At 43.1% G+C, this 24,954-nt stretch overlaps 1 protein-coding gene across 2 annotated transcripts in view; it reads left to right on the plus strand.

Moving 5' to 3' along the window:
- Window positions 1-24,954, plus strand: part of LOC138287752 (solute carrier organic anion transporter family member 1A2-like) — a 670,615-nt gene that overhangs the window by 444,182 nt on the left and 201,479 nt on the right. For both annotated transcript variants that reach the window (XM_069228525.1, XM_069228526.1), the window contains exons 10-11: window positions 8,429-8,627; window positions 14,811-14,973. In XM_069228525.1, the coding sequence (XP_069084626.1) occupies window positions 8,429-8,627; window positions 14,811-14,973 (362 nt within the window). The remainder of the gene's footprint in view (window positions 1-8,428; window positions 8,628-14,810; window positions 14,974-24,954) is intronic.

Genomic DNA, 24,954 nt, shown 5'->3' on the forward strand with positions numbered 1-24,954 from the left:
CCTAGTAAAATTTGGAATGATGCACAATGATGCACAATGTTTTCTTCTACAGGGATGCCATTCCACTTACTGTGAGGGCATAGAGGGATTAGGAAAATATTATTTTTTAACATAAGCCTATATATTTTGTTCCTGATTTTTTTTGTCAAGAAAGTGGTATGAACTTGTTAACATGGAAAAAGTGTTTTGAAAAATATGAAAAGGAAAACAGTAGAGAAATGGGCAAAGTTATTGAGCAAATCCTCTTCTCAAGGAAGAAACATGTTTCAATGGCTGAAACAGAATCACTATAAAAAGGTTCAATAAACTTTGAAAATGAGGATAGGATAGGGATCGTAAGCTTCATCAATTATTTTTGGAAGACATTTTGAATTTCAATAATCATCTTATGAAGAGATTTTGAGCTGGAACACCAGAGATGGAAAAAATTGGATTTCTTTGGAAATTATTGTGGGTCTTTTTTCCTGGATACCAAGGTGCTGTGTATTCATGTGTGGACGGCATTTACTAAAACTGCAAGACAAAGTGGTTGTACCAAAATATTGGCTGGCCAATTTTTCTTTTGACATCTCTTATGGGCAGCGTCTGCAAACGGGAACTCATTGCTTGTGCAGCCCCAGTTTAGTTTAAAACTCCCACAGGAAAATGAAAATTCTTCCACCCTTCTCTCCCCAATTAGAGAGATGTCCATTGGTGATCAACACGTTGTTAGATAACACAATAAATAAAATATTGGTCCAAGTAACAGACACCAACGGACAAATCTCAAGCAAATTCATAACCATTCAGTAAGGAACCCTTGGAAGTGTCCAAACTAAGCTGATCTCGGTTTCATTGCATCAAACTGACACTTAGGGAGCCTCAAATTGAAACTTTTAATTATGGTTGACAGCACCTTTGTACATAAATAACTAACTTTAGGTCACAACAAATTTAGGAAACAATCATAGTTTAGCAACTCAATGGCAAAAATATATGGCAGGATGCTATGAACAGAGGCTACACTCAGAGACGCAAAGAAATAGCCGAAAATATTCCTGACCCTTGTCAGTATTAAAGAGTGAATCTGGATGTCTACAATATTGCCCAAACAATAAAATGATCAAAAGTGATCAGGAGAAGTTATTTTTAATGTTATTAACAATCAATACAATGCCATGGAAACCCAATGCTATCAATGTTTTTGTATTTGAACAAGATATTCTTTTGACATGGGAAAGACTAGATGACTTCCACAAGGTCAAAAGATTTTGCTACCCTTCTGAAACCTTGAATCTTGCTGAGAAAAGCTTAGATTATGCAAACCTTTCTATGCTGGGCACGCATTTGTGTCTTTTCGTATACTTGCAATTCATGTTGAGACTTTTTAGAGATGGAAATTTATAAGCTGGGCAGAGATGGAAGCCACAGTCAGGCTAGACACCTGAAAGTTGGATAAGTTGTTTAAACAGAACTCAATGTCAATCAGTCTCACACTATGCAGCAACAATCCCCAATACAGATTAATTTGGCAGTATTGTCCAACAAGGTGACATCTTCATTAGGCAACGTTGGTACCTTGATGTGGTCCTATGGAGGTCAAAAGATTCAATTTTACCAAAAGTTTGATAAAACTCTTTCTGTTCACCCTGATAGTCTACCAACTTTTAAAAACAGTTGGCCACTGGTTACACTGGCTTCACAAAAACTCTCTTCATGGTCACAGTTAAAACCTCCAGGACCTCCTGATTTCGATGAGTTTCTCGAGGGCAGCATGTCACATTCAGTTTTTTTACCCTCTTCCCCTCATAGTCTTCCAATGAATACATCAAAAGTAGTGGATCTTTTTGGATAAGTTCTGAGTCCCCTTTTGTACACGTGGGAAGCAACAGACATGGTTTTCAGGCTCTAACACATAGGGGGTCATTCCTACCCTGGCAGTCCGAGACCGCCAGGGTAGGGGACGGAGGAAGCACCGCCAACAGGCTGGTGGTGCTTCTGGGGCTATTCTGACCGCGGCGGTAAAGCCGCGGTCAGAAAAGGGAAGCCGGCGGGCCCGCTGCCCCTGTGAATCCTCCACGGCGGCGCTGCAAGCAGCGCCGCCATGGGGATTCCGACCCCCTTCCCGCCAGCCTGGTTCTGGCGGTTTTCACTGCCAGAACCTGGCTGGCGGGAACGGGTGTTGTGGGGCCCCTGGGGGCCCCTGCAGTGCCCATGCCACTGGCATGGGCACTGCAGGGGCCCCCTAACAGGGCCCCACATTGATTTTCAGTGTCTGCTTGGCAGACACTGAAAATCGCGACGGGTGCAACTGCACCCGTCGCACACCAGCAACTCCGCCGGCTCCATTCGGAGCCGGCTTCCTCGTTGCTGGTGCTTTCCCGCTGGGCGGGCGGGCGGGCGGCCTTTTGGCGGTCGCCCGCCAGCCCAGCGGGAAAGACAGAATGACCGCCGCGGTCTTTTGACCGCGGTACGGTCTTCTGGCGGTTCCCGCCAGGCGGGCGGCGACCGCCGCCCGCCAAGGTAGGAATGACCGCCATAATCTTACAAGCAGAAAATCAAGGGATAGCTGATCTTTTCACTTCACAGCCCTCTTCCTGGGAGTCAATGAGTTCTTCACACATGTGTTTAATGTTCTTCTTTGTTCCAGCCGTTATTAAGGCTTAAAGTTGGCAGGGTCAGATTTGTATAATGAAATTGGAAATGTGCATTTTAGCAATCTTTTTACAACTATATATGGGTTTATTCAGCCACACAACTATAAACATCCAGCATTCAATTACTAAATTGGGGCACTGACAAAACCACCATTCAAAAAAGGAAATCAAGCAGACCCCCACCTTTTCTGAGTTTTTATCATTACAGTCCATAACGTTCACAGATTGCCTAATGACTGTGATATTGTACTTGTGGGGTGGGTGAGCTTTAGCCCAAGGTAATTAACTAAATATCAGGGCTGTGTAATGTGGATAGTTGTGTGGAAGCCACTGTAGTTGAGGGGTACTGTGGAATACATCAATGAGGTGGAAATTACCAAATGGACTTCAGACAATTTTGCATCCACTCTGTAAACCCCATGTTGGAAAGTGGATTATTGGTAAGGGCAGGTAAGTCCCTACACTTAGCAATAGGCCACTAACCTCCACTTACGTTCAGTTAGGTCTCAATAAATTAAACCCAGCTCAACCCTTGGTAGCGAGTGAAATGAGTGACAAGGCTTAACTTAGGATACAAATGTAAAGCATTTAAAACTCACAAAACAGTGAATAAGTAAAACACAAAACAGAATACAAATCTGACACCAATTTATAAAAATAGACTATATTTCTATCTTTACAATGACATCAAAATGAATATAATTGGATAAGGGGAACCGGAGATATGATTTTTTAAAGAACTAGTGTTTTTTAGCACCTAGAAACAAAAAGCACCATTCTGGTCTTCTGGTTGCATCTCGACCGGGACAAAGTCAAAGTTTAAGGTCAAGCACGATGGAGCCCTGCTCAGCTACAGCAAGCGGGAGGCCTCGGTCAAAAGTTTACATACAGACTTAGTCGTTTTCCTGAAGATTTCCTTCAGTGGGATGAAGTTGCCAGTCCGATCTGACCTCCCTTAAGCCCTTCCTCGGATTCGCATCACGGGACCCATCTGTGAAGATTTCTACATTCAGACTTAAACGATTCTTCAAGATGAAAATCCTTTGACTCGGCCGAACCTGAATCTTGATCTGACATCCCTGGAACCCTCTTCTGATACACAGCTCGGGAGGTCCCGGTCAACTTTCTACGTTTGGACTTAGGGGGTCATTCTGACCCCCGCCGGCGGCGGATGCCGCCGGCCTGGCGGGAACCGCCAGAAGACCGTACCGCGGTCAAAAGACCACGGCGGTCATTCTGAGTTTCCCGCTGGGCTGGCAGGCGACCGCCAGACGGCCGCCCGCCCAGCGGGAAACCCCCTTCCGCGAGGATTCCGGCTCCGAATGGAGCCGGCGGAGTGGAAGGGGTGCGACGGGTGCAGTTGCACCCGTCGCGATTTTCAGTGTCTGCCATGCAGACACTGAAAATCAATGTGGGGCCCTGTTAGGGGGCCCCTGCACTGCCTATGCCAGTGGCATGGGCACTGCAGGGGCCCGCAGGGGCCCCACGACACCCGTTCCCGCCAGCCAGGTTCTGGCGGTGAAAACCGCCAGAACCAGGCTGGCGGGAAGGGGGTCGGAATTCCCATGGCGGCGCTGCTTGCAGCGCCACCGTGGAGGATTCACAGGGGCAGGGGAAAACCGGCGGGAAACCGGCGGTTTCCCTTTTCTGACCACGGCTTTACCGCCGCGGTCAGAATTGCCCTTGATGCACCGCCAGCCTGTTGGCGGTGCATCCTCCAACCCCAGCGGACCGCCAGGGTCGGAATGACCCCCTTAGTCACATTTTCTGAGATTTTCTTCAGCTGGACGAAAGTGCAAATCGGTCCGGGTCATGGTTGAAGCAAACTGGCTAGAATTACTGCAGCAGGTTGGTCCCTTTATGGAGCTTTTTCAAAAAAGTTCCCCAATCTTCTCCAAACATCTGGACCTTCTTCCAGAAGGTCTTTTAAGGTTCTTTTGGGGTTCACAGCTCATCCCAAGGATCCAGAGGCTCTGAGTTTCTCCTTGAGGGTGTGGACTACAACTCCCAGAATGCACCCATCTCAAACTCCAAAACAGCCACTGGGCAGCGGTCAGCTGTTCAGTTTCTTCAGAATCTGAGTCAGGGGACTCTAGTTAGCAATTTGTCACTTGTAGCAAATAGGGAGTCCCTCCTTGAACCAGTTGAAGCCAGGCAAAGTCCTCCTTGTGGAGTTGGTGCAGTTCTTCAGAGTGCAGTGTCCAGGTGCAGATCCGGGGTCCAGCAGGGCAGTCCTTCTTCCCCTGGTGTTCTTCCTTGTAGGGATCTGGTAGGGATCTGTGGTGTGGGTGCAGCTCTGACATATTTGTCCTTGCTCCTGGGTGAAAAACAAGGGGTCCTGGTTCTCCATTCAGATGCAGGGTTCTTCCCCCTGTGATGACCACTTCTGGGACGTGTGTAAAAAATAAATCAAAGGAGGCAACATTCTTCAAAGATCCATCATGCCTGAATCTGATTTTTGTAGGTTACATCTGGCTGAGCCCACACACTGGTGTGGCTAAAAATCCTAAACACACCCCTCTCCTGCCTTCTCCTAATCTAATCAAGGGGGCACCTAATTGCCTGGGTTTGCAGGATGTGAGGGTGTTGCTGGATTGCTCTAAATGTCCTTCTATGCTTTTGAAGACTAGTTTGGCAGTCCTCCCCTTTCCTGCTTCTCCATGTGCTGAGGGGAGATCTCCTCCCCCAGGCACATCTCTTTGTGTGAAGCCAGGCCACTTCACACCTCATCAAGGCAGCCTGGCCAGACTGCCAGAGGCAGGCCAATCAGAGCAAAGCAGCAAAAACACTGCAGGGCTAAAGTTGGCAACTTTTCAGGTAAAGTTTAAAACTCTTTAGCTGAACAAGTTATATTAACTCTAACAACTGGAAGTTGTGGGATTTATTATAACAATTAATCTGATACCAAACTTGAAGTATCTGTTACTTAAAAGGATTTTTAAAATTAAAATAAAGTCCTCCCCATTCTAGCCTATGGAGGCCATTCACTACAATGAGGGAAAAACGAATTTGGCTGTTTTACCTCACCAGGCCTTATAACACTATTTTTATAAGGTCCCTGCTTACAGTTACATGGCACCCAGCCCTAGGGGCACATAGGGCACACCTTAGGGGTGACATATGTAAAAATAAGGTAGTTTAAGACTTTTGAACTACTTTAAACTCGAATTTGAATGTAACTTTAATTTAAAAGCAGCCATCAAGGCAGGCCTGCCTTTACAATGACACTAGGCACCTCAGCAGTGCACCTTTGTGGGCACTATCTATGCTGGTGTCCCTAAACCTCCATGCCCTAACATAAACTAGGGACTTACAGGTAGGATAATTTTGCCAATTATAATTAGCCTAATTTGCATATCCACTTTACACAGAGCAACGGCCCTGGGACTTGTAAGCAGTACCCAGGGCACAGCCAAGAGTCAGTAACCACCAGTACCTGTCCAAAAAGTTTGTGGGTGACTAGGGCAAAAAGGAAGACTTTCCTACAAATATATACTTGTTTAGTATTAGTTAGTATATGTTTAGGTTAGTAAATGTTGTCCTACATGTGTCTCATCATATAAGAGGGGTGAGGGGCAAATGTTTAGAGTGTATTGTTAAATGTGGTAAGTATGCTTAGCGTAGGGTAGTTAGGGCCAGTTGTGAGTAATGTACAATTAGGATAGATTAGGTTAGTATAGATGTGTTACATAGTTTTAAGTTCTGTTTCGTACATAGTTATTAAAGATTTACGTACTCCCTTACTGCATGTGTCATATGCTTGGGGCTCAGGGTCTTTGCATGAGTGTACAGTGCCAATTGTCTGTAGGCCTGTTGTTTCCGTACTGCATCCACATCCCTCTCTTGACATGTTAATTCCCACTTCCAACTGAGCTGTCACATTGGCAGCTACAACAAATCTAAATCTCAATGCATCAGCCATCCAATGTACCCACCACTCAACTTGACTATGGTTCCCATATATTGGACAAAATCTTAAACACACCCTTCTCCTGCCCTTTCCTAATCTAATCAAGAGGGCACCTAATTGTCTGGGGTTGCAGGATATGAGGGAGGTGCTGGTTTGCCCCAACTGTCCTTTCCTGTCTTTGAAGACCAGTTTGGCAGCCCTCCCCACTTCCTGCTTCCCCATCTGCTGAGGCAGTTCTCTTCCTCCGGGCACATCTTTTATGTTCAGCCCAGGCCACTTCACACCTCATCAAGGCAGCCTGACTAGACTGCCAGAGGCTGGCCAATCAGAGAAAAGCACCTCAGAGCTGAAGTTGGCAACTTTTCAGGTAGAGTTTAAAGCTCTTTACCTGAACTAGTTATATCAAATCCAACAATTGTAAGTTGTGGTATTTATAATAATAATTAATTTGATACCAAACATGAGGTATCTTACACTTAAGGGAACCTTGTTAATTAAAATAAAGTCTCCCCATTTTAGCCTATGGAGGCCGTTAACTACAGTGAGGGAAAACTAATTTGGCTATTTTACCTCATCAGGGCTTATAAAACTATTTTTATAAGGTCCTTGCTTATAGTTACATGGCACCCAACTGTAGGGGCACATAGGGCACACATTAGTAGTGGCCTATATGTAAAAATAAGGTAGTTTAAGACTTTGGAAGTACTTTTAATTCCAAAGTCGAATTTGCCTGCAGTTAAAATGACCCTGGGCACCTCAGCAGTGCACCTACGGGTGCACTATCTATGCTGGGGTCCCTAAACCTAAATGCCCTACCATATACTAGGGACTTATAGATAGGTTGACATAGCCAATCATAATTAGCGTAATTTGCATACCCATTTTACACAGAGCACAGGCCCTAGGACTGGTTAGCAGTACACAGGGCACCATAAGAGTCAGGAAATCACCAGCAAAAAGCAAAAAATGAGGGCAAAAAGTTAGGGGGCCTCTGCAATCAGCCCTGTTTTCTCACACCCCATGAAGATAAATGGACCTAGGCTGAAGGTAATTTCAAAAGGGAATTCAGTACAGAGCTGTGCATTGGTGCTGGCAGGGTTTGGTCTATTCTTAGGTAATCTACCAGAAACAGAGAACCAGTGAAGTCATCGTGGTCGTTCCCTCCTAAGGTTGGAACTAGAAAGGTGGGTATGTAATGTGCGTAGATGATTTAATGATGTTACTGTACCCACATTGGATTGCAGAGTTAAATCAATGCATTAGAACAATGCTGTACAACGAATCATTTAACAACAAATATTGAACAGAAAAATTAGAAAAATGTTCAACTGATGACTCTGCTACAACATTACTACTGCCCTATAAAATGCTTTTGCAAATTGGCTCTGAAACGCCCAGCTATCTCTTAGTAAATGTGAAAAAAGGGGCACAGTCTTTTCTATTTGTGCTAATTGTATACAAATATTTATTGGCTTGTACACTTGTAATCTCGTTTTAGTAGGTCTAGTTACAAAAGTATTTTGGGCTAAAGACCTTCTGAAAGACTCTTTTATGCATTTGTGAGTTGGCCCTAAAACATATAATAAAATTGGAATATGATTATGTACAAGAGAACTCCTGAAACTTACTCTTGCCAAAGTAAAAAAAAAAATCATTAATCGGCCCCAATATAAAACTAAGACTGGCTTTCCCTAACGTGGGCCTTGGTGACGTGTCGGTGTTGTAGAACAGAGGTAAATGCATACTTAAATGATATTGAAAATGGGTAATTTTGCTTTGCCGGATGACTGTTCAAAATATTATGAAAGTAAATACTGTATTGTTGAGTACATGAAAATTGCCTTCTCAAAATGCTTAATGGTCGTATGTGTGTCTTTCTCAGCTGTTTACAACATACCCGTGATAGGCGTTGGATACTTTTTGGGAGGTCTGTTGATGAAAAAATTCAAAATATCGACATTTTATGCAGCAAATATTTCATTTTGGACATCCGTGCTTGATTATAGCCTTTTTTTCTTTTTGGCTTTTGTATTCGTCTGCAAAAACTCAACCCTAGCTGGCATAACTGTCGCCTATGACAGGTGAAGTATAATTTTGAGTAATTTCGATTTATTGTAACAGATTCATCTTTCATTCATTTTGATTTGATTCACTGTACTTGTTTCAACTATATACAGAGTACTTCCCTATTAAAAATATTATCCATATGTTTTTTTTAAATCATGCGTTGTGGTAAATAGTACCAAGGACCCTTAAATGTATCTTAAATGTCACTATGTTCATGGAAGAAAATGTCTGGTTGTCAAGGTCAAGGTTGACTGGCTGGAAAAATGAGGAATATCAATTCTAAATTTGGAATTTGTGAAGGTAAATTAAGGAGGGGACCAGGGAAGAACATTCAAATACAGAAAAGCACCTACAAAAAGGGTAAGTCAGTTGCAATTCAGATTAGTTACACTTGCATAGGGACTGCAAGTAAATCTGATCATTTTACTCCTAACCATCCTTTTTCAGTAATCAATACTTTTACATATATATATATATATATATATATATATATATATATATATATATATGTATATATATATATATATATATATATATATATATATATATATATATATAATATACATATATACAAATGTACATATATTCACTGAAAAACAGTTACAAAGGTTACAGGGACCTTATAGTTAGGTTCTGAAAACCATAGAAATTCAGCAGTTATAGTTTGAGTTCTTTCAGTCTATGAGTGGGTCTGAGTTGGTGCATGAGTGTCTGAGTGGGTGTGTGAGTGTCTGAGCCTCTGAGTGCAAGTATGAGTGAATGAATTAGTGTATGAATGAGTCTGTGTTTTTTCTTTTGAGAATCTCCATAATCGCCAATATTTTGCAAATAATTTGTGAAAAATTGTGAATTTTCTTGAATATCACACACCATGACGTAAAATTATATCAAACCTATAATTTGACCCTAAAACACACCTATATCACACCCCTGGGGTCAGGGTACCTTCATCTTGACCCCTTATGCCACTTTAATTTTGAATTTTCACCCCCAGGGACCGTGTCCTGTGAAATAAAATGGAGGGCGCCACTTTCTAGTCAGGTTGCAGCCAGCCAATTGCAACCCTTCTTTTCGCATGTGCGTTGGCACAAAATCACACATTTTTGTGAATTTTTTGTGAGATAATCAAGAAGTCACCGCGGCCAGGCATACACAAATTTATTTGCCCTTAAATACCTCCTAAACTACAAAACTGATTTGCACCAAATGACAAAAAGTACAATCTGAGTACCGGCAGCTAGCTTTCTGCCAAATTTGGTGTAATTCTGCCAGTGGTTCGGGCTGCAGAAGTGTTGACAGGTCATATGGGAATTAACATGGGAAACGCAATGTTTTTTTGAGCCCCCTTGACTGATCACCCTGAAACTTCCTGTCTGCAACAAGAATCACCGGGCCACTTTTTATGGAACATTTCGTGAAGAAACGGTGCCAAAGATACAAGCAAGTCAAAAAGCGCTTTTTCTATGGAAACATGGTCCTAACTATAACTACCTATGCATATATCGATATATGTTTTTTTCCACTGAAAAAAACAAAGGTTACAGGCACGTTATAGTTAGGTGCACATTTTACCCACACAATAATGTAGAAATTCAGCAGTTATAGTTATACCTATTTTTTGTTACGTAGCCTAGAGTTACTTTACAGATAAGTTATAGTTTCTTCTCACCCTCAAAATAACACAAAATTGTAGTTGATGTCTGGCTCCGCCTCTTACACTACATGAGGAAGATGGTGAAGCCCAGGCTCTGTTTATGACCTTGGCCTGTTATGATTATCAGGTATGTATTATATTACTCAAGTGGTGCCTGTTTCTTCATACCTTTCAGTTCATAGTTCTACAAAGCATAGGTGGAGAGCTTAGCCTATACTATGCAGAACTACATTTAGCAGCCAGGGACATCTTAAGGATTTTGGGGGCCTTGGGCCAAACATATTTTGGGGTCCCTATTCAGAGGAACTTTGAATTTATGGCCCAATTTCATCTCTTTCATGCTCTCTTTGGACAGGTCACTGACAGTGCAGAGGCACATCCAAATTCTAAATGTGTTTACATATAATATTCAGGGATAGTGACATGTTATTTTAATATTGTAACACAGCAGTAGCTCACTGATATTGCTGTAAATAGTCTCAGTAATACCCTCCAATGTCTCATGTGTGAGGTCCCTTGTTGTGAACTAAAATAAACTTTTTATGGATGTTGCATGAAATAAAAGCAATATTTCTTCATAAAATGTTTATAATAGACGCTCACACATAACCCACATGAAATAGAAATGCAAGAAAATTGTATTTTTAGCAGAGCTGTTTAAAAATTACTCAAGTTCTTCAGGGCAAGACTCAGCAGAACAACGCTTGTTCTATCTACCAGATCCCACTTTGCCCATGTCTTAAAACATCTCTGGTGCCAGCTTTACAACTAGATAGGCTTTTTGGTTGTATTCTGAGGCATGAGTGCAGATATGTAGTTCTACAACTAGCCATAAATCTCATCATGCAGCTTTTAATTTGCATGGAATTGGCCATTTACACCCAGGGATAGTGCAAATCTATGTGCACTGAAATCCTCACCTGTAGATTAACCTTTGAGAATTAGGCTTGTACTGTTAGTCATTAGTAATCCTGCCTGCCTCCATACTGCAGACCCATACAACTGTTTTTTCTGCTTCCAGTTGATTTTCCCATCCACTGGAACAATATTACTCTACAAGACCAAATCATGCTATTGAGGCAGCTAGAAACTGTTTCCTCCATTCTTCTTTATGTGCTGGATTAGTTGAGGATCCCTCACACTAACTTGCATGAAATTAGCCCCTAATTCATAGCCAACCATGAATTTCCCAGCATATTGTTTGGACATTTGAGCTCTGGCTCTCTGTTAGTTGCTGTGGTATTCCCATTACTGCATTGTCGGCAAAACTCTCAATTCAAAATTCACATCTGGATGTAATTACATCTTTTCCATTAATGTTCAGAGCATTATTTAATGTGCTCCAGTTACAACTGAGCGGCCTCTTGTTGAAGTAGCTCTTGCATATTTAAATGCCCTCAATTCTTGGTTTCAGGGGTTGATTCACTTTTGCCTTGTGACAAAAGGAAGTGTTAGAGAAAAACACACCTTTGAGCCCAAATAGCTCTCCACCTTTTCTATCTCACTGCTGCATAGCCACCTTAAATAAATTTGCTAAGAACACAGCCTATCAGTTCAAACATTTTGACAAGAAACACTCTTTATACAGAAAATATCTCCATGAAACCTTCCCATTTTCACCCATCCTCTGTGGATAAAAGTCCTCTGTAGATATTTCTTCTCTCAAGGAACTTTGTTCTATCTAATATGTTGCTATTAAAATGAAGATGAATTAATTACATCCACTTCAAAAGCTTCAAAAGCTAGAGTGACCCCTTTTTCCCCACATGGTCCATAGGATTTCTGTCCATATTTAAGGTAACTATTTTGGTTTACCAACGGCTTTGCTCACCTGCCTGTATATTCACAGCTCTGTGTAAAGGATCAGAAATAAGGAGGATCTTTCTGGCTTGCTTCTTGATTACCTGAGGAGAGAGTGACTCCTCCCAGTAGCCACAGAGCCACGTGTCTCCATAAGAGGGTCCCAGGCACAAGGTCAAATAACCTCTATTGTAATCATGATGGTTCTTGATTTTGAGTGGCAAGGCTAAGGTTGAGAGGCAAGGCACTGAAAGCATCCTGAATGATAGCTGAGAAGGGGCCCTGTATAATTCTTCCTGAGGGCCAAATCCATGGACAATGGCAATGAAAAAAGGAAAAAAACAGGGACAAAAAACTTACCAATTGTCAATAAATTCAACAAAAAAATTAGAAAACAAAAGCATGGCAACATCCTTCTCAAGCATGCTTATGTATGCTCAAGACAGAAAATTACACCACAGGAAAAATGTTAAAGGTTATATTGGTTTTGGATCCTGTGACAGCAAACACTGGAGACCCAACCACATGGAAATGTGTAGGTAAAAAGTTGGATCCATCTACTCTCAGTAAAATGGAGTTTCTAAATAATGGTTACAAGAGAAGAACCCCAAGTGTTACACTCCACATGACCCCAAAACTTACTCTCCATCTCCTGTGATTGATGCGGTGTAGGGCCCCTGCAGAAGCTGCAATAGAGGAGACAATGAAGTTGGCATCACAAAGTGAAGGACAAACTCCCTCTGATTTTTGAGCACGTGTATCAGAGATGAACATATTCACTTTACTCAATGCTGGGCTAAAGGTAAATGCCCCTGCCAGTGATTTCTACTCTGAATCCTCCTCTGAGATGCAACTCTCTGCTTCAGACTGGAGGGAAGGAAGATAAGTGCTGCTAGCATGAATTACGATGGGCTGTCTCCCCAGACTGCCAAAGCAGACTGCTGCCCTCCTTAGCAGCAGTCAATGCCATTGGTGAAAGAAGCATGGTATGTGCTCTGTCCCTAAACATTGCAAGTTGATTGCTGTGGAATTGTTCTGTGCCATTTTGTGATCCAAGTAGGGATGGAAAGGGAACATCATCTTCACCAGGCTTCCCTGTGTCAGGCAGGGTATGCGATATGTCCCAGAAGGGCCTGATGTCAAGGCAGAGAATGCCAGTGGCTTTGGGCAAGATATACACATGGACCAATAAAGAGCTAGTTTGTGCATCACAGTGAAAGAGAAGAGCAGCAGTGAGAGAAAATAGTGTGCAACTTAATTCCTATGGACAGCTAACATGTTAAAATAGCATGTCAATGTGAATGGTAAAGTGTTGACTGCACATGAAATAATGGAGGTACGCCAATATCCACTCAATGACCAAACACAGCTCTTGATTCGCATGATGTAGTTGGTGAAGTAGGAGCTCCCAGCTGGAATATAAAACCACGCGAAAATGCTTTGGATAACGATTAACTCAATCCAATAATAGGCAACCTATTGGTGAAAGAGTATCAAAAAGCTGGAACATCATAGCACTGATCCAAGGGCCAGGACCTATATAGGAAATCTCCACTTTTCTATGCACTCATTAACCAGAGGCATGTGGTAGACCTTGAAGTTTTGGACTTTATTGATTTGATGAAAATCAGTATGAAAACATGAATCCATCTAAAACTGAAACAAAAATAATAAGCAAAACTTATTTTTTTAAGTGGAATGTTGGCTTATCCTGCCAACCTCAAAAGGTAGTCCAACCGTTTTCTCACAGAGGAGGCCCACTTGTGACCACGGTACCGCCTACTCATGTTATTAGCTCTCCTCTCCTACATCTGACACTGCAGTTGTGTCAAAGATAACTGTTGCTGCTCTGGGTTTCAGCTTTGAGGCCCATCCAAATACACCGCTACCTCAACTTCATACGTTAGCATCATCATGGACAGCCACATGGCACCAGAGGCATTCTGAAAATGGTTTTCATGTGGAGATATGCAACTGTGTATGCATAATTCAAATGAGGTCCACTGCGATACTCTGTCCGGTACATGTCAGCTTGTGAATCATAGTAAAGGTGAATGGCTGGAGTGTGAAAGACCAGCATAACACCAAGAGGTTAGACTCCTTGTGGGCAGCAAATAAGTCAAGGTAGCATGGTCAATACAGATGGAAAAGTGTTGACCCAGCAAATAGAAAAAGAGGAACTGCAGCACCCAAATACTCAGTTTCTAGAGTGGCATACAAGAGTTCATAAGACAGGAATTTACAAAAACATGGAACTCTCCTGTGTGTGACGCACAGGGCATAACAGTTACCCTTTCAGAATACAGCTTTGTTGCTCTTTGAAAACAATTGTAGAGGGTGGTGGTCAGTTGACAAAAGGGATGCCACAGCCATTTAGCTAAACCACAACATATTCATATTTAAATACAAAAATAAAATATTTATTCTGACAGTGTATCTAACTGGAACACTAACACTGTTTAAAACAAGGAAAAAACAATTCTAAAAGCCATTTGAGAAAGCACACTAGTTCTATTACACCTCAGGTGGTAGTCTTTTTAAAGTTTATGCGATAAAATGACATGTTACTTCTATATTAAATGAACTAATGCATGAACATCACCATTGTAATACTCAAATTGAATGCTTCTAATTTTATGTGGCTGAACATACATTGGCATAGGATACCTAAGTACCTAAATGTTACCGTAAGATTGTGTGTGCACTTTAACAGTTATCACAATTAATATTTCATGATATTAAGCACTCCTCAGATTTCAAATACGGACCTTTTACAATCAGAGTGCAACGTTGACTGCAGCTGCCCGACCACTATATGGGACCCTGTTTGTGGAGACAATGGATTGACCTACGCTTCTGCTTGTCTTGCTGGCTGTGACTCATCCACCTGGACTAGAAAACAATTTGTAAGATTTTACTTTTTTTGTGCAATTTTGTATTTTATCATCACATATTTCAAAACTCGATTAATTGACACAGTTGTATTTAAAAAAAAACAATAAGACAAGAAAAAGTCTAGGACAAAGATAGAGGGGTAGTAAGGGTGCAGAATGCTGCACCTCTAGGGAGTAAACACAGTAATAATAGCAAGGAAATATTACAATTTATAGATGGTGCAGGTGCCTTACTACCCATAAGCACAAAGAATGTGTACAGCTGTAAACAAATAACAATGAACAATAAAGACCACAGCACACAATGTAAGCAGCAGTAATATGTACGTAGTAGCATCCAAGGTATGCAAAGTTTATTTGGAGATAAAAGCACATAGATTTCCCATGTTCTTAATAGAAAGTCTCTTTATTTGGAAGTGTTTGCTTCATTTTGAGGGAACGTCCACCCAACACAGCCAACACGTGTTTCGACACGCAAGTGACTTTTTCAAGGCTGCAAAAAGACATATATATATATACACTAATGTTTAATTTTGTTCCGAACTGATCACCGTAGAAGCAAACCGACAAATAGAATTATTGAATAAGATCTAAATCCACAATAAAAACCCTGAGAAACGCAAATCCAAAGTAGAAAACAGATAAAAAGACTGTGGACATGGCATACCAGAAAGAATAAACTGGTGAACAACCACCATGGGGATCACCTAAGTGAAAGAACAATCTTATAAGAATCCCAAATCAAAGCCAACAAGAAATGTGCTCATTCCTTTATATAAAACAACTATAGTGAATATTACAGTACCTATTGGACAACGTGCGTAGAATAGTCAGTGAGATATTGAGTAGACTAAGGAAATACAGTGCACGTCTAAGAAAAAGAAGGGAATAATGACTTATGACTGTACGTAAAAAGTGGGTATAGTTGTAAACGGAGTTTATATCTCCAAGTTATAATGTTGGTATCACGTCTAGAAAACAAAAAAGAGGGATAAAATGATTGTCAGTAGAAAAATAAAATTATTGCAAGTTGTGAGTAGGTTGAAATAAAGCCGTTGGACAACATAGGTTGAAAATAAAGATATAGATTTGGATAGAGATTTGTTGACCCATTATAAGTACAACCTTAGGGAAGTCCACAGCAGAGCAATTAACATCCCTGAAACTCTGCTATGTAGATGCTACTCCCAATAACATTCTGTAGGGAATTAGATTACTTGTTTAGCGGGAGGTAAACCCTACTCAAGCAGCAACCTCAATTTATGAGAGGGTGAAACATTAGCAAACACCATATTAACCTGTGTTTAACCCTCTGGTAGCTTGGCACTAAAGCAGTTAGGCTTAACTTAGAGGCAATGTGTAAAGTATTTATACAGCACTTCAACAGCATTAAAGTGAAAACACAAAACAAAAAAAATCCTACACTCATTTAGACTAAATTTGTACAATTTAATAAATTATTTCAGACCAAAACATAAAAAATCCATTCAGTAGAACCTGAGATATACACTTTTAAATATTTATAGTAAGTGTTAGACTTGTCATCCTTGGAGTGGTCTCCCTTAACGTTTTGCCTCTGTTTCCCAGGTTGTTGATGTGTGCTGGACTCTGTTTTTGCAGTTTTTGTTACTCTAGGCACTTTACTACTGCTAACCAGTGCTAATGTGCAAGTGCTCCTATACAAAATGTGTATGTATTTGGTTGATTCATGATTAGCATATTTGATTTACTAGTAAGTCCCTAGTACAGTGCACTAGAGGTGCCCATGGCACGTAAATCAAATGCTACTAGTGGGCATGCAGCACTGGGTGTTCCACCCACATTATTAGCCCTGTAATCATGTCTCAGACCTGCCACTGCAGTGTCTATGTGTGTGCAGTTTTAAACTGTAAATTCGACTTGGGAAGTGTACCCACTTGCCAGGCCTAAACCTTCCCTTTTCTTACATGTAAGACACCCCTAAGGTAGGCCCTAGGTAGCCCCAATGGCACGGTGCAGTGTATGGTTAAGGTAGGACATATAGTAATGTGTTTTATATGTCCTGACAGTGAAATACTGCTAAATGTGTTTTTCACTGTTGCAAGGCCTATTTCTCTCATGGGTTAACATGGGGGCTGCCTTTAAAAATTATTAAAGTGTATATTCCCTTTGGGAGCAGATAGATGTGGAGTTTGGGGTCTCTGAGCTCACAATTTAATAATACATATTTTAGTAAAGTTGGTTTTGAGATTGTGTGTTTGAAAATGTCACTTTTGGAAAGTGAGCATTTTCTTGCTTAAACCATTTCTGTGACTCTGCCTGTTTGTGGATTCCCTGTCTGGGTCAGTTTGACAGTTGGGCTGGTTGCACCTCTCACTAGACAGTGACACAAAGGAAGCTGGGGTGTAGTCTGCATTTCCTGATGAGCCATCTGTGCTAGGAGGGAGCTGAAAGGTCTGTGCCTGCCCTCACACAATGCAGTCTCCAACCCCCTGGTGTGTCTGGGGCCTGGCCTGGGCAAGACAGGATTTCACAAACAAGAGATATTTTTTGTTGAAGTAAGCCTACTTCAAAGGGCAAAATGGGTATGAGAAGGGCACCCAAAACCATAAACTTTAGAACACGTCTGGACACCAAGAGGAACCTCTGCATGGAGAAGAGCTGAAGAGCTGAGGAAGATCTGCCCTTCCTGTGGCTGTGCTTTGTGGAGCTATCCTGCAGTTGCTGCTTCTGCCTGTGCTGGAGGATAAAGACTGGACTTTTTGTTACCTTCCTTCTTGTGAAGAACTCTCCAAGGGCTTGATTTAGAGCTTGCCTCCTGTTGTTTGAAGTCTCAGGGAGAGCAAAGACTTGTCTCTGCCAGCACCTGGAGCCTCTGCTGAGACTCCTACTCTTCCAAGTGGTGCCATCCAGTTCCTGGGACCCTGAAAGGAGAAGCTGGCAGGACAAGAGTGAGAAATCCACACACAGACCAGCGCGCAGGGAAAAGATTGATGCAACTCTGATCCGCGGCTGAAAAACTGACGCGCTGCCATCTTTGTGGCTGAAAATCAACGGTCGCCTGCAGTGCAACTAGAAGATCGGTGCACGCGGCTGGAGAAACGGCACGCAGCATCGCTGACGGAGGCTGGTGAGATAGCAACCCGCGCTGCATGATTTTCGGATCATCGTGCAGCGGGATTTCCAACGCAAACACCACTGGGCATGTAAAAACGATACAAGGCCTGCCCGGGCCCGAGAGTGCTGATAGGATTGACGCATCGCTCTCCTGCAGAGAGAAGAAATGACGCACACCAACCTGACTAAAGGAGAAACGATGCAGGGTCTCGCTCGTGAGTGTCATCGACGCATCGCAAGCCCTTTTTGACGCACACTCACCCGTGCAAGGTTATTTTTGACGCACCCAAGGTGCATTTTCACGCTAACAGCGTTAGCGATGTGGTTAAAATTACATGAAGACTCTTTTTGCATTTTTAGTGATAACTTGACTTGTGGATTATGATTTTTGTCATTTTGGTCTTGTTTCTAAACTTGTGTTGTGTCATTTTGTAGTGTTTTCATTAAGTTACTGTGTGTTTTGGTACAAATACTTTACACCTAGCACTCTGAAGTTAAGCCTGCCTGCTCGTGCCAAGCTACCAAGGGGATGAGCGGGGTTAGCTGAGGGTGATTCTCTTTTACCCTGACAAGAGTGAGGGTCCTTGCTTGGACAGGGGGTAACCTGACTGCCAACCAAAGACCCCATTTCTAACAGTAAGTATAATTTAAAAGCACAAAGTACCACTCACGGTCATCTGGTCATGTGAGACCATGTGAAAGTCACAAGTTCCGGCCGGCCACAATAGAGAGCAGTCCGGATACAGGGACCAGGTTAGTTCTCTTGAAACAGTTATCTTTGAAAGTCTAGCTCAAAGAGTCTAATTCACGTTGGAGGGGGGCGTGAGGAACATGGAGAGCATCGCTGATGGTCATTGCTATAGCACAAACAGCAGGCTAGGCTTCATGTATGATCATCAATGTAGGGCAAAGATCCTGTCATGCATCGCTAATGGGCATTGCTGGAGGTTCATGCCTGTCACCATGGGCTGTTGATGCTGTAGGGCAAAGTTCAGATCTCAGATTGCCAGTTGTCTCTGACAGTCCCTATAGCATGAACAGTCAGGTTCACCGGAACTTCAGGTTTGCAGTCACCTCAGGTGGCAATATCTTGGTGCAAACTGGCACGTCACGAAGAACCCAAAACTTCAGGATTTCTCCATTTCTTAAGGGGTTTTTAAAGTAATGCCACACCAAGGGTTCATAACATGGGAGACACCTCTTGGGGCTCAGGAACCCACTCTAGCACAAGCCACCAGGTTTCAAGAAGTTCCAGTTACAGGTCCAATTGCAGGCCAAGGCAGCAGGTCATCCAAATGGACAAATGCAGAGAGGCCTCTGGAGCTTGGTATGTACCTATAGCTCAGAACCAGAGGCCAGTCAGTTGACCAGTGGTGTCACTTCAGCCTAGGTTGAAGGAAGAAGGTCCAGTCTTCCTTCTCAGCAAGTTGGGCAGTCCTCAAGCAGCAGTGCAGCAAAGGTGTCCTTCTTCTATCGTATACACAGGCCCAGGAGTGTACTGAAGAGTTAGGTCTGAGGCTGACTTCTCCAAAGGTGTTTCAAATCTCATCTCATAGAGTTGAACTATTTGTGAGTGTGCTGAGACAGGGTCTTTGTGATGTGCAAGTGTGGCAGAAGACCATTCCTCCCCGTATAAAGTCAGAGATGGCCCGTCCTGCTAATACCTCTTATCCCTTTATTATAGTGTCTGGCAGCAATACACAAAGACCACCTCCCAGCTACAACTAGTCATATGAACCAGGATACAGGCTGTAGGCACCGAATATTTGGGACAAGAAAACGCCAACTTTAAAAAAAAGAGGTATTTTCAGAATGTAGACATAAAATCTGACTTTGCCATTAAGAAGGGGTTTAAATTAATAGAATCCCATAGACACCAAACTTTAACTCCATACCTGCCCCCAATTGAAATATGGTAACTTAATGTTATCCTATGGGAGAGATAGGCCTTGCAGTGCAAAAACTAATTTGGGTGTTTTTCACTACCAGGACATGTAAAACTTAAATTCACGAAATTCAGCACTGGTAAGCAGTGGTAAACTACACATAGTCCTGAAAGCCAAAGAAATGGGTTAAAAAAACAGGAGAGGTGATGCCAAAATGTTTGGAGGTGACCCTGCAGGGAGGTGCCTATCTATCAATTGTGTACAGTAAAAAGTAGTGCCCCTTCAAACTCTACAAGGCACTCTACCTGAATGACTATCTGTGATCACTGGTGTTGCCAGTTCTGTAGCTCTTGTGGTAAACATTCCCTCCCATGATTGCAAGGAGGGTACTTATAGAGATGGCTCCTCTCTAATGCATTGACAAAGAAAGTCAAGTTCTGTTTTTTATATCTGTTCTTCTATGCATATGAGAACAGTTTTACCTATGTAAATTATATTATAAGAATGTCATAAGAATTAACTCCATCATGTTTTTAGGTCTGGGGTTAGCCAAGACCTTTTGATTTTTTAAATATTTTTTTCCTTATTTTAAAGGTTTTTTAGCCAGGTTTCTTCATCCACTGGGCTGTTGGTTTGTCATTCATGTTGCTTCCACCTGCTACAGCATACAACATCGAACAGATTGTCAGCTCACTTCAGCCACTGGATAACTATATTTTGAGTGACACCATTTTGCTCTTTCACAAGGACACATCCGCACACAAGCTAATTCCCATCTGAGCCAATGTCTTTTGTTTTTGATTTATTACTTTTATGTTGCCTTTATGTAGAGAGTCTGATATTGCAGCAGGGCACTTTACATCAGATCCGAGCACAGACCACATTCCACACTTTATCAGTTCCTGTCTCCTGCTGATGCTGTTGTACATTCCTTTTGGGAAAGTCCTTTGCTTAGCTCAATGTCTCAGTTAAAGACAGGACATTCAAAAAATTAATTTCATGGATTAACAGATTGCATCCCTATGAAACTGTTCTGTATTAAGTTATTAGAAGCCTCAATATTATACATGTGAATTCAGAAATGAAATATTCTTCAGAGCACATTTATTCTAGACTTTTACCACTGGTTCTTTAATAAACATTGTGCAGGAAAACAAAACAGCCATGTTAAAATGGCATCACTTGTAACAATGTTTTATTCCTTCTTTCCTTTTTTCTTTCTTTCCTTCTTTCTTCATTTTTTTCTGTTTCTTTTTGCTCTCATTCTTTTATTCTTTCATTCCTCTTTTCTTCTCAGACACTTGCTGCTCCGTCCTGCATAATAGGGCTTGTAAATAATCCCCATAGTCTTTTGGGCTCTGTTTAGGTGCAGGGTTAGGCCAGAGTTCATACTCCGCTTTGACCATTTGGTTCCTGGCTTGCGGGTTGTTCATGACGCCTACCCTCGGACGATGGGGTGCCTGGCTGCTGGTCTCTCCTGGGGTCAACACCGTCTGCTCCTGCTCTACTGATTACGTATTTCGGCGAGGGCTAGGTGATGGTGTACCAATCTTGGGTGCTTTGCCCCCTGCCTCTTAGGAGTGTCCTCTTTATTTACTTACAACCTACTCCACTTGAACCAGGAGACCTTTCTGGATACGGTGGAGAGACATCGTTGGATGATAACCATTGTCCCCTGGATGTTGATGATTTCCCACACCTTTTTCTCGAACAGGGTGTGGAACATGCAACCTGGATGTCGATCTCTCATGATACGGTGGACAGGTCTCACTGGAGGGTCACCATTGTCCCCTGGATTTTGATGATTTCCCACTCCTTTTTCTGGAATAGGGTGTGGAACTTCCACTTTGGATGTCAATGTCTCCTGATTACCTTGTCTACTACTACCAGGTCAGAGACATTAGCTTTGCCAGCTTGGCTAGCTCAGTCATTCGTGGTCTTCTTTTTCTCCTATGTGGCCTGGGTGTTGATGATGGTGGGTTTCGAGATGGGTCCTGCTGGGATGACATTACAAGTGACTCTCCTCATCAGAAGGTCACTTAAGTACACCTTGTGGTGCTGTGCTCTGTTTGCGGGTAGGCCCTTCAGAACCAGCGCAAGCAGCACTCTCTATCTTCCCCTTGCTTCACTCTAATCAGCCGTGCCCCATTCAGGGTGCCTATGAACCGCTCCCCCACTCCATTGGCTTCGGGCAACTGCGGGATCACTTTTCTGTTATTGATGTTCAGGGTGCAGAGATATAATATGGGATTCCTGCCCATGGAATGGAGGTCCCTTGTCTGTCTTTATGTCATCAGGGATTGCTAATAGCACAAAATTCTTCTCTATTACGGGCTTTACATTCTCAAAGGTTGTGGATGGCACAAGTTTAATGAAGGGGTATCTGGTATGGCTGTCCACCAACACTGTTGTGAGCCAGCCATCACAAAAACTGCCATGTCCATGCTAACACACAACCACAGTGTCAAGCAGGCTTCTTCAGTGTTCAGTGGGGTGGGTGGTGTATATCCGCTTGTGATGGCACAGGAATGGCAGTCTCTCACTTTGCCATCCACCCAGTGGTCCATGTTAGGGCACCATACCTAGCCTCTTAGGTGTGCCTTCATGTTCATGGTGCCCCAGTGACCCTGGTGGGCCAGTTCAATGACTCTCATCTACAGGTTTCTGGGCATTACGATCTTTCATCTACAGAGGAGCAGGTCTTCTTCACTCATCCTGGACCCTCCAGATTTGGCTCATCACCATCTGTTCATCTGCAGGTAGTGCTTTATCACCATCTAGGAAGTTGTGCCAGTGTCTCTCAGGGAGAGCCACTTTTTCCTTGGATAGACTGTGTCACTTTCTGTTGCATCTTTGATTTCTGGAATGGATAATGCTCTTGGGCATGCATTGTCGACCACCATTTTCACAAATTCTTTTACGCCTTCATCTTCCTCAGCGGAGTCGGTGCCGGCCTGTGCTGGCGGGTGTCTGGACAGATAGTCTGCTGGATTGCTCACCCCTGGGCGATATACGACTTTGAACATGTATGGTTGGACTAAGCCCACTGTTCTATGCGAGGTGGTCCATTCCTCACTGTGCCAGCAAATAGTGGGACGAGTGGCTTGTGGTCAGTCAGGACACAGAACGTCTGCACACATCGGTACATGCCCACCAGATTGCTAGTGCCTGACACTCAATCTGGGCATTCCTGGCCTATGTGTCTGTGGTGGCTGCACTCCCATATGCAATAGGAACCCACAATCCTTCGCGTCTTTCCAGCATTTGTATGGCACTAAGATCAATGCGGTTTGCATCCACCAGCAGCTCCCTTTTGAATCTAGGGTTGAAGTATGCCAGTGTTGCCGGAGCCAAGAGTGTCTCCTCACTTCCTGGAACCAAAGGCTGGCATGGGTGCCCCACTTCCACGGGCTGCAGTGTTTCATTAAGGGTCTCACCGGTTCCAAAGGTATGGCCAAATTTGGGATAAAGTGCCCACAGTAGAAGGCCATGCCAAAGAAGCTTCTCACTTCCAATGTGGTTTGGGGAATGGTAGCATTTCTGATGGCTTTAACTTTCTTTGAGTGAACCTGCATTTCCTCACTACATATGTAGCATCCAAAGAGCTCAATGGCATAGTGTAGAGCGAGCACTTCTGCTTGTGAAGGATCAGCCCGCAGTCTGCTAACCAATTTAGCATTGCCCTCATTCACATGTGCTGATCTTCTAGTGTGTAAAAATATATCCCAATGTCATTGCTTATGTTCAGCACCCCGACAAGACCAGAGAAGGTTTCTTGAATGACATTTTGGAAAATCTCTGCTGCATTGCATTGAGGTCTAGCTTTGAGAACCATCTGGCTCTATTGAAGTCTGCCACTATGTCATTCACTCTGGAGGTGATGTGTGGTTTTCAACATATAGCTTTGTTTGGAAGCCTCATGTCAATGCATAGTTTAATGGCTCTCAGTTGTTTGGGCTTGGGGGCTATAACGAGGGTTGAGACTCATGGGTTTGGCCCAGTGACTTCCTCAATCTCCCTGTGCTGCTCAAGTTGGTCTAGCTCCATTTCCACTAGTGGACATAGGTGTAATGGCACTCTCCTGTGCCTGAAAGCTATGGGTCTAACCATCTTCTTGATGTGGAGCTTCCCTCTCATGTCATTCATGTGCCCTAATCCCATGAAGAGCTGTGGAAATTCTTGTTGAATGTCCATGCGTGCAAGTCGGGCACCTGCCTGGCAAAGACCATCCCCAAGTTCTCTAAGATGTGGAACCAGGGAGGGTGCCTGTGTCTCCACTGGTCACATGGAACTGGGCCTATGTCATCTTTCCTTTGTGCTCCACGGTTACATCTATGACACCTCTTAGCAGCAATTCCTTGGTGCTCTTATACATGTGGATCTGGGCTTTGGTGGATAACAACTTCAGCTGTGACTTGATTTTGTGGAATTGGATTGAGACTATGACATTTACGGATACACCCATGTCAGTGAGGGCTGGATCTGGGTGCCTTCAATGCCATCGGTGGGGGTTGCATGCGGTATCTCTGTTTGCCAGTAAAAGAAACATTGAATACTTCATCATCATCAACATTGGGCTGAGTTGTGGACTTTGGCTATTGCTCTGGATGCCCAACTTCATCCACTTAATAGGACAGCTTCCTATGGGATGTCCGCCCTCAGTATGCTGTGCCTGTGTTAGGCCCACTGCTAAAGCACACCTTGGCAAAATGGTTCATGCACCCACACCACCGGCACTCCTCCCCTTGTGCTGGGCACACATTGGGCCTCCGGTGTGTAAATCAGCAGTTGCCAAACCCTTTCTCAGGCTGCCTGGATGTGGCAATGTTGTGTGGCCAGGCGGGGAATCTTTGAATAGAGTTGACGTGCTCCCCTTTGATATTCACCGCTCATGTTGCTTTCAGTGGGGCTACCCCTCATGCCAAACCCACTTCCATGTCCTCAGCCCTACTGTCTGCCAGTTTGTGGGATCTTGCCAGTATCAGTATGTTGTCTAGGAAGATACCCGGCA

Source organism: Pleurodeles waltl, chromosome 4_1, assembly GCF_031143425.1.
Source record: "Pleurodeles waltl isolate 20211129_DDA chromosome 4_1, aPleWal1.hap1.20221129, whole genome shotgun sequence".
Taxonomy (NCBI): domain Eukaryota; kingdom Metazoa; phylum Chordata; class Amphibia; order Caudata; family Salamandridae; genus Pleurodeles; species Pleurodeles waltl.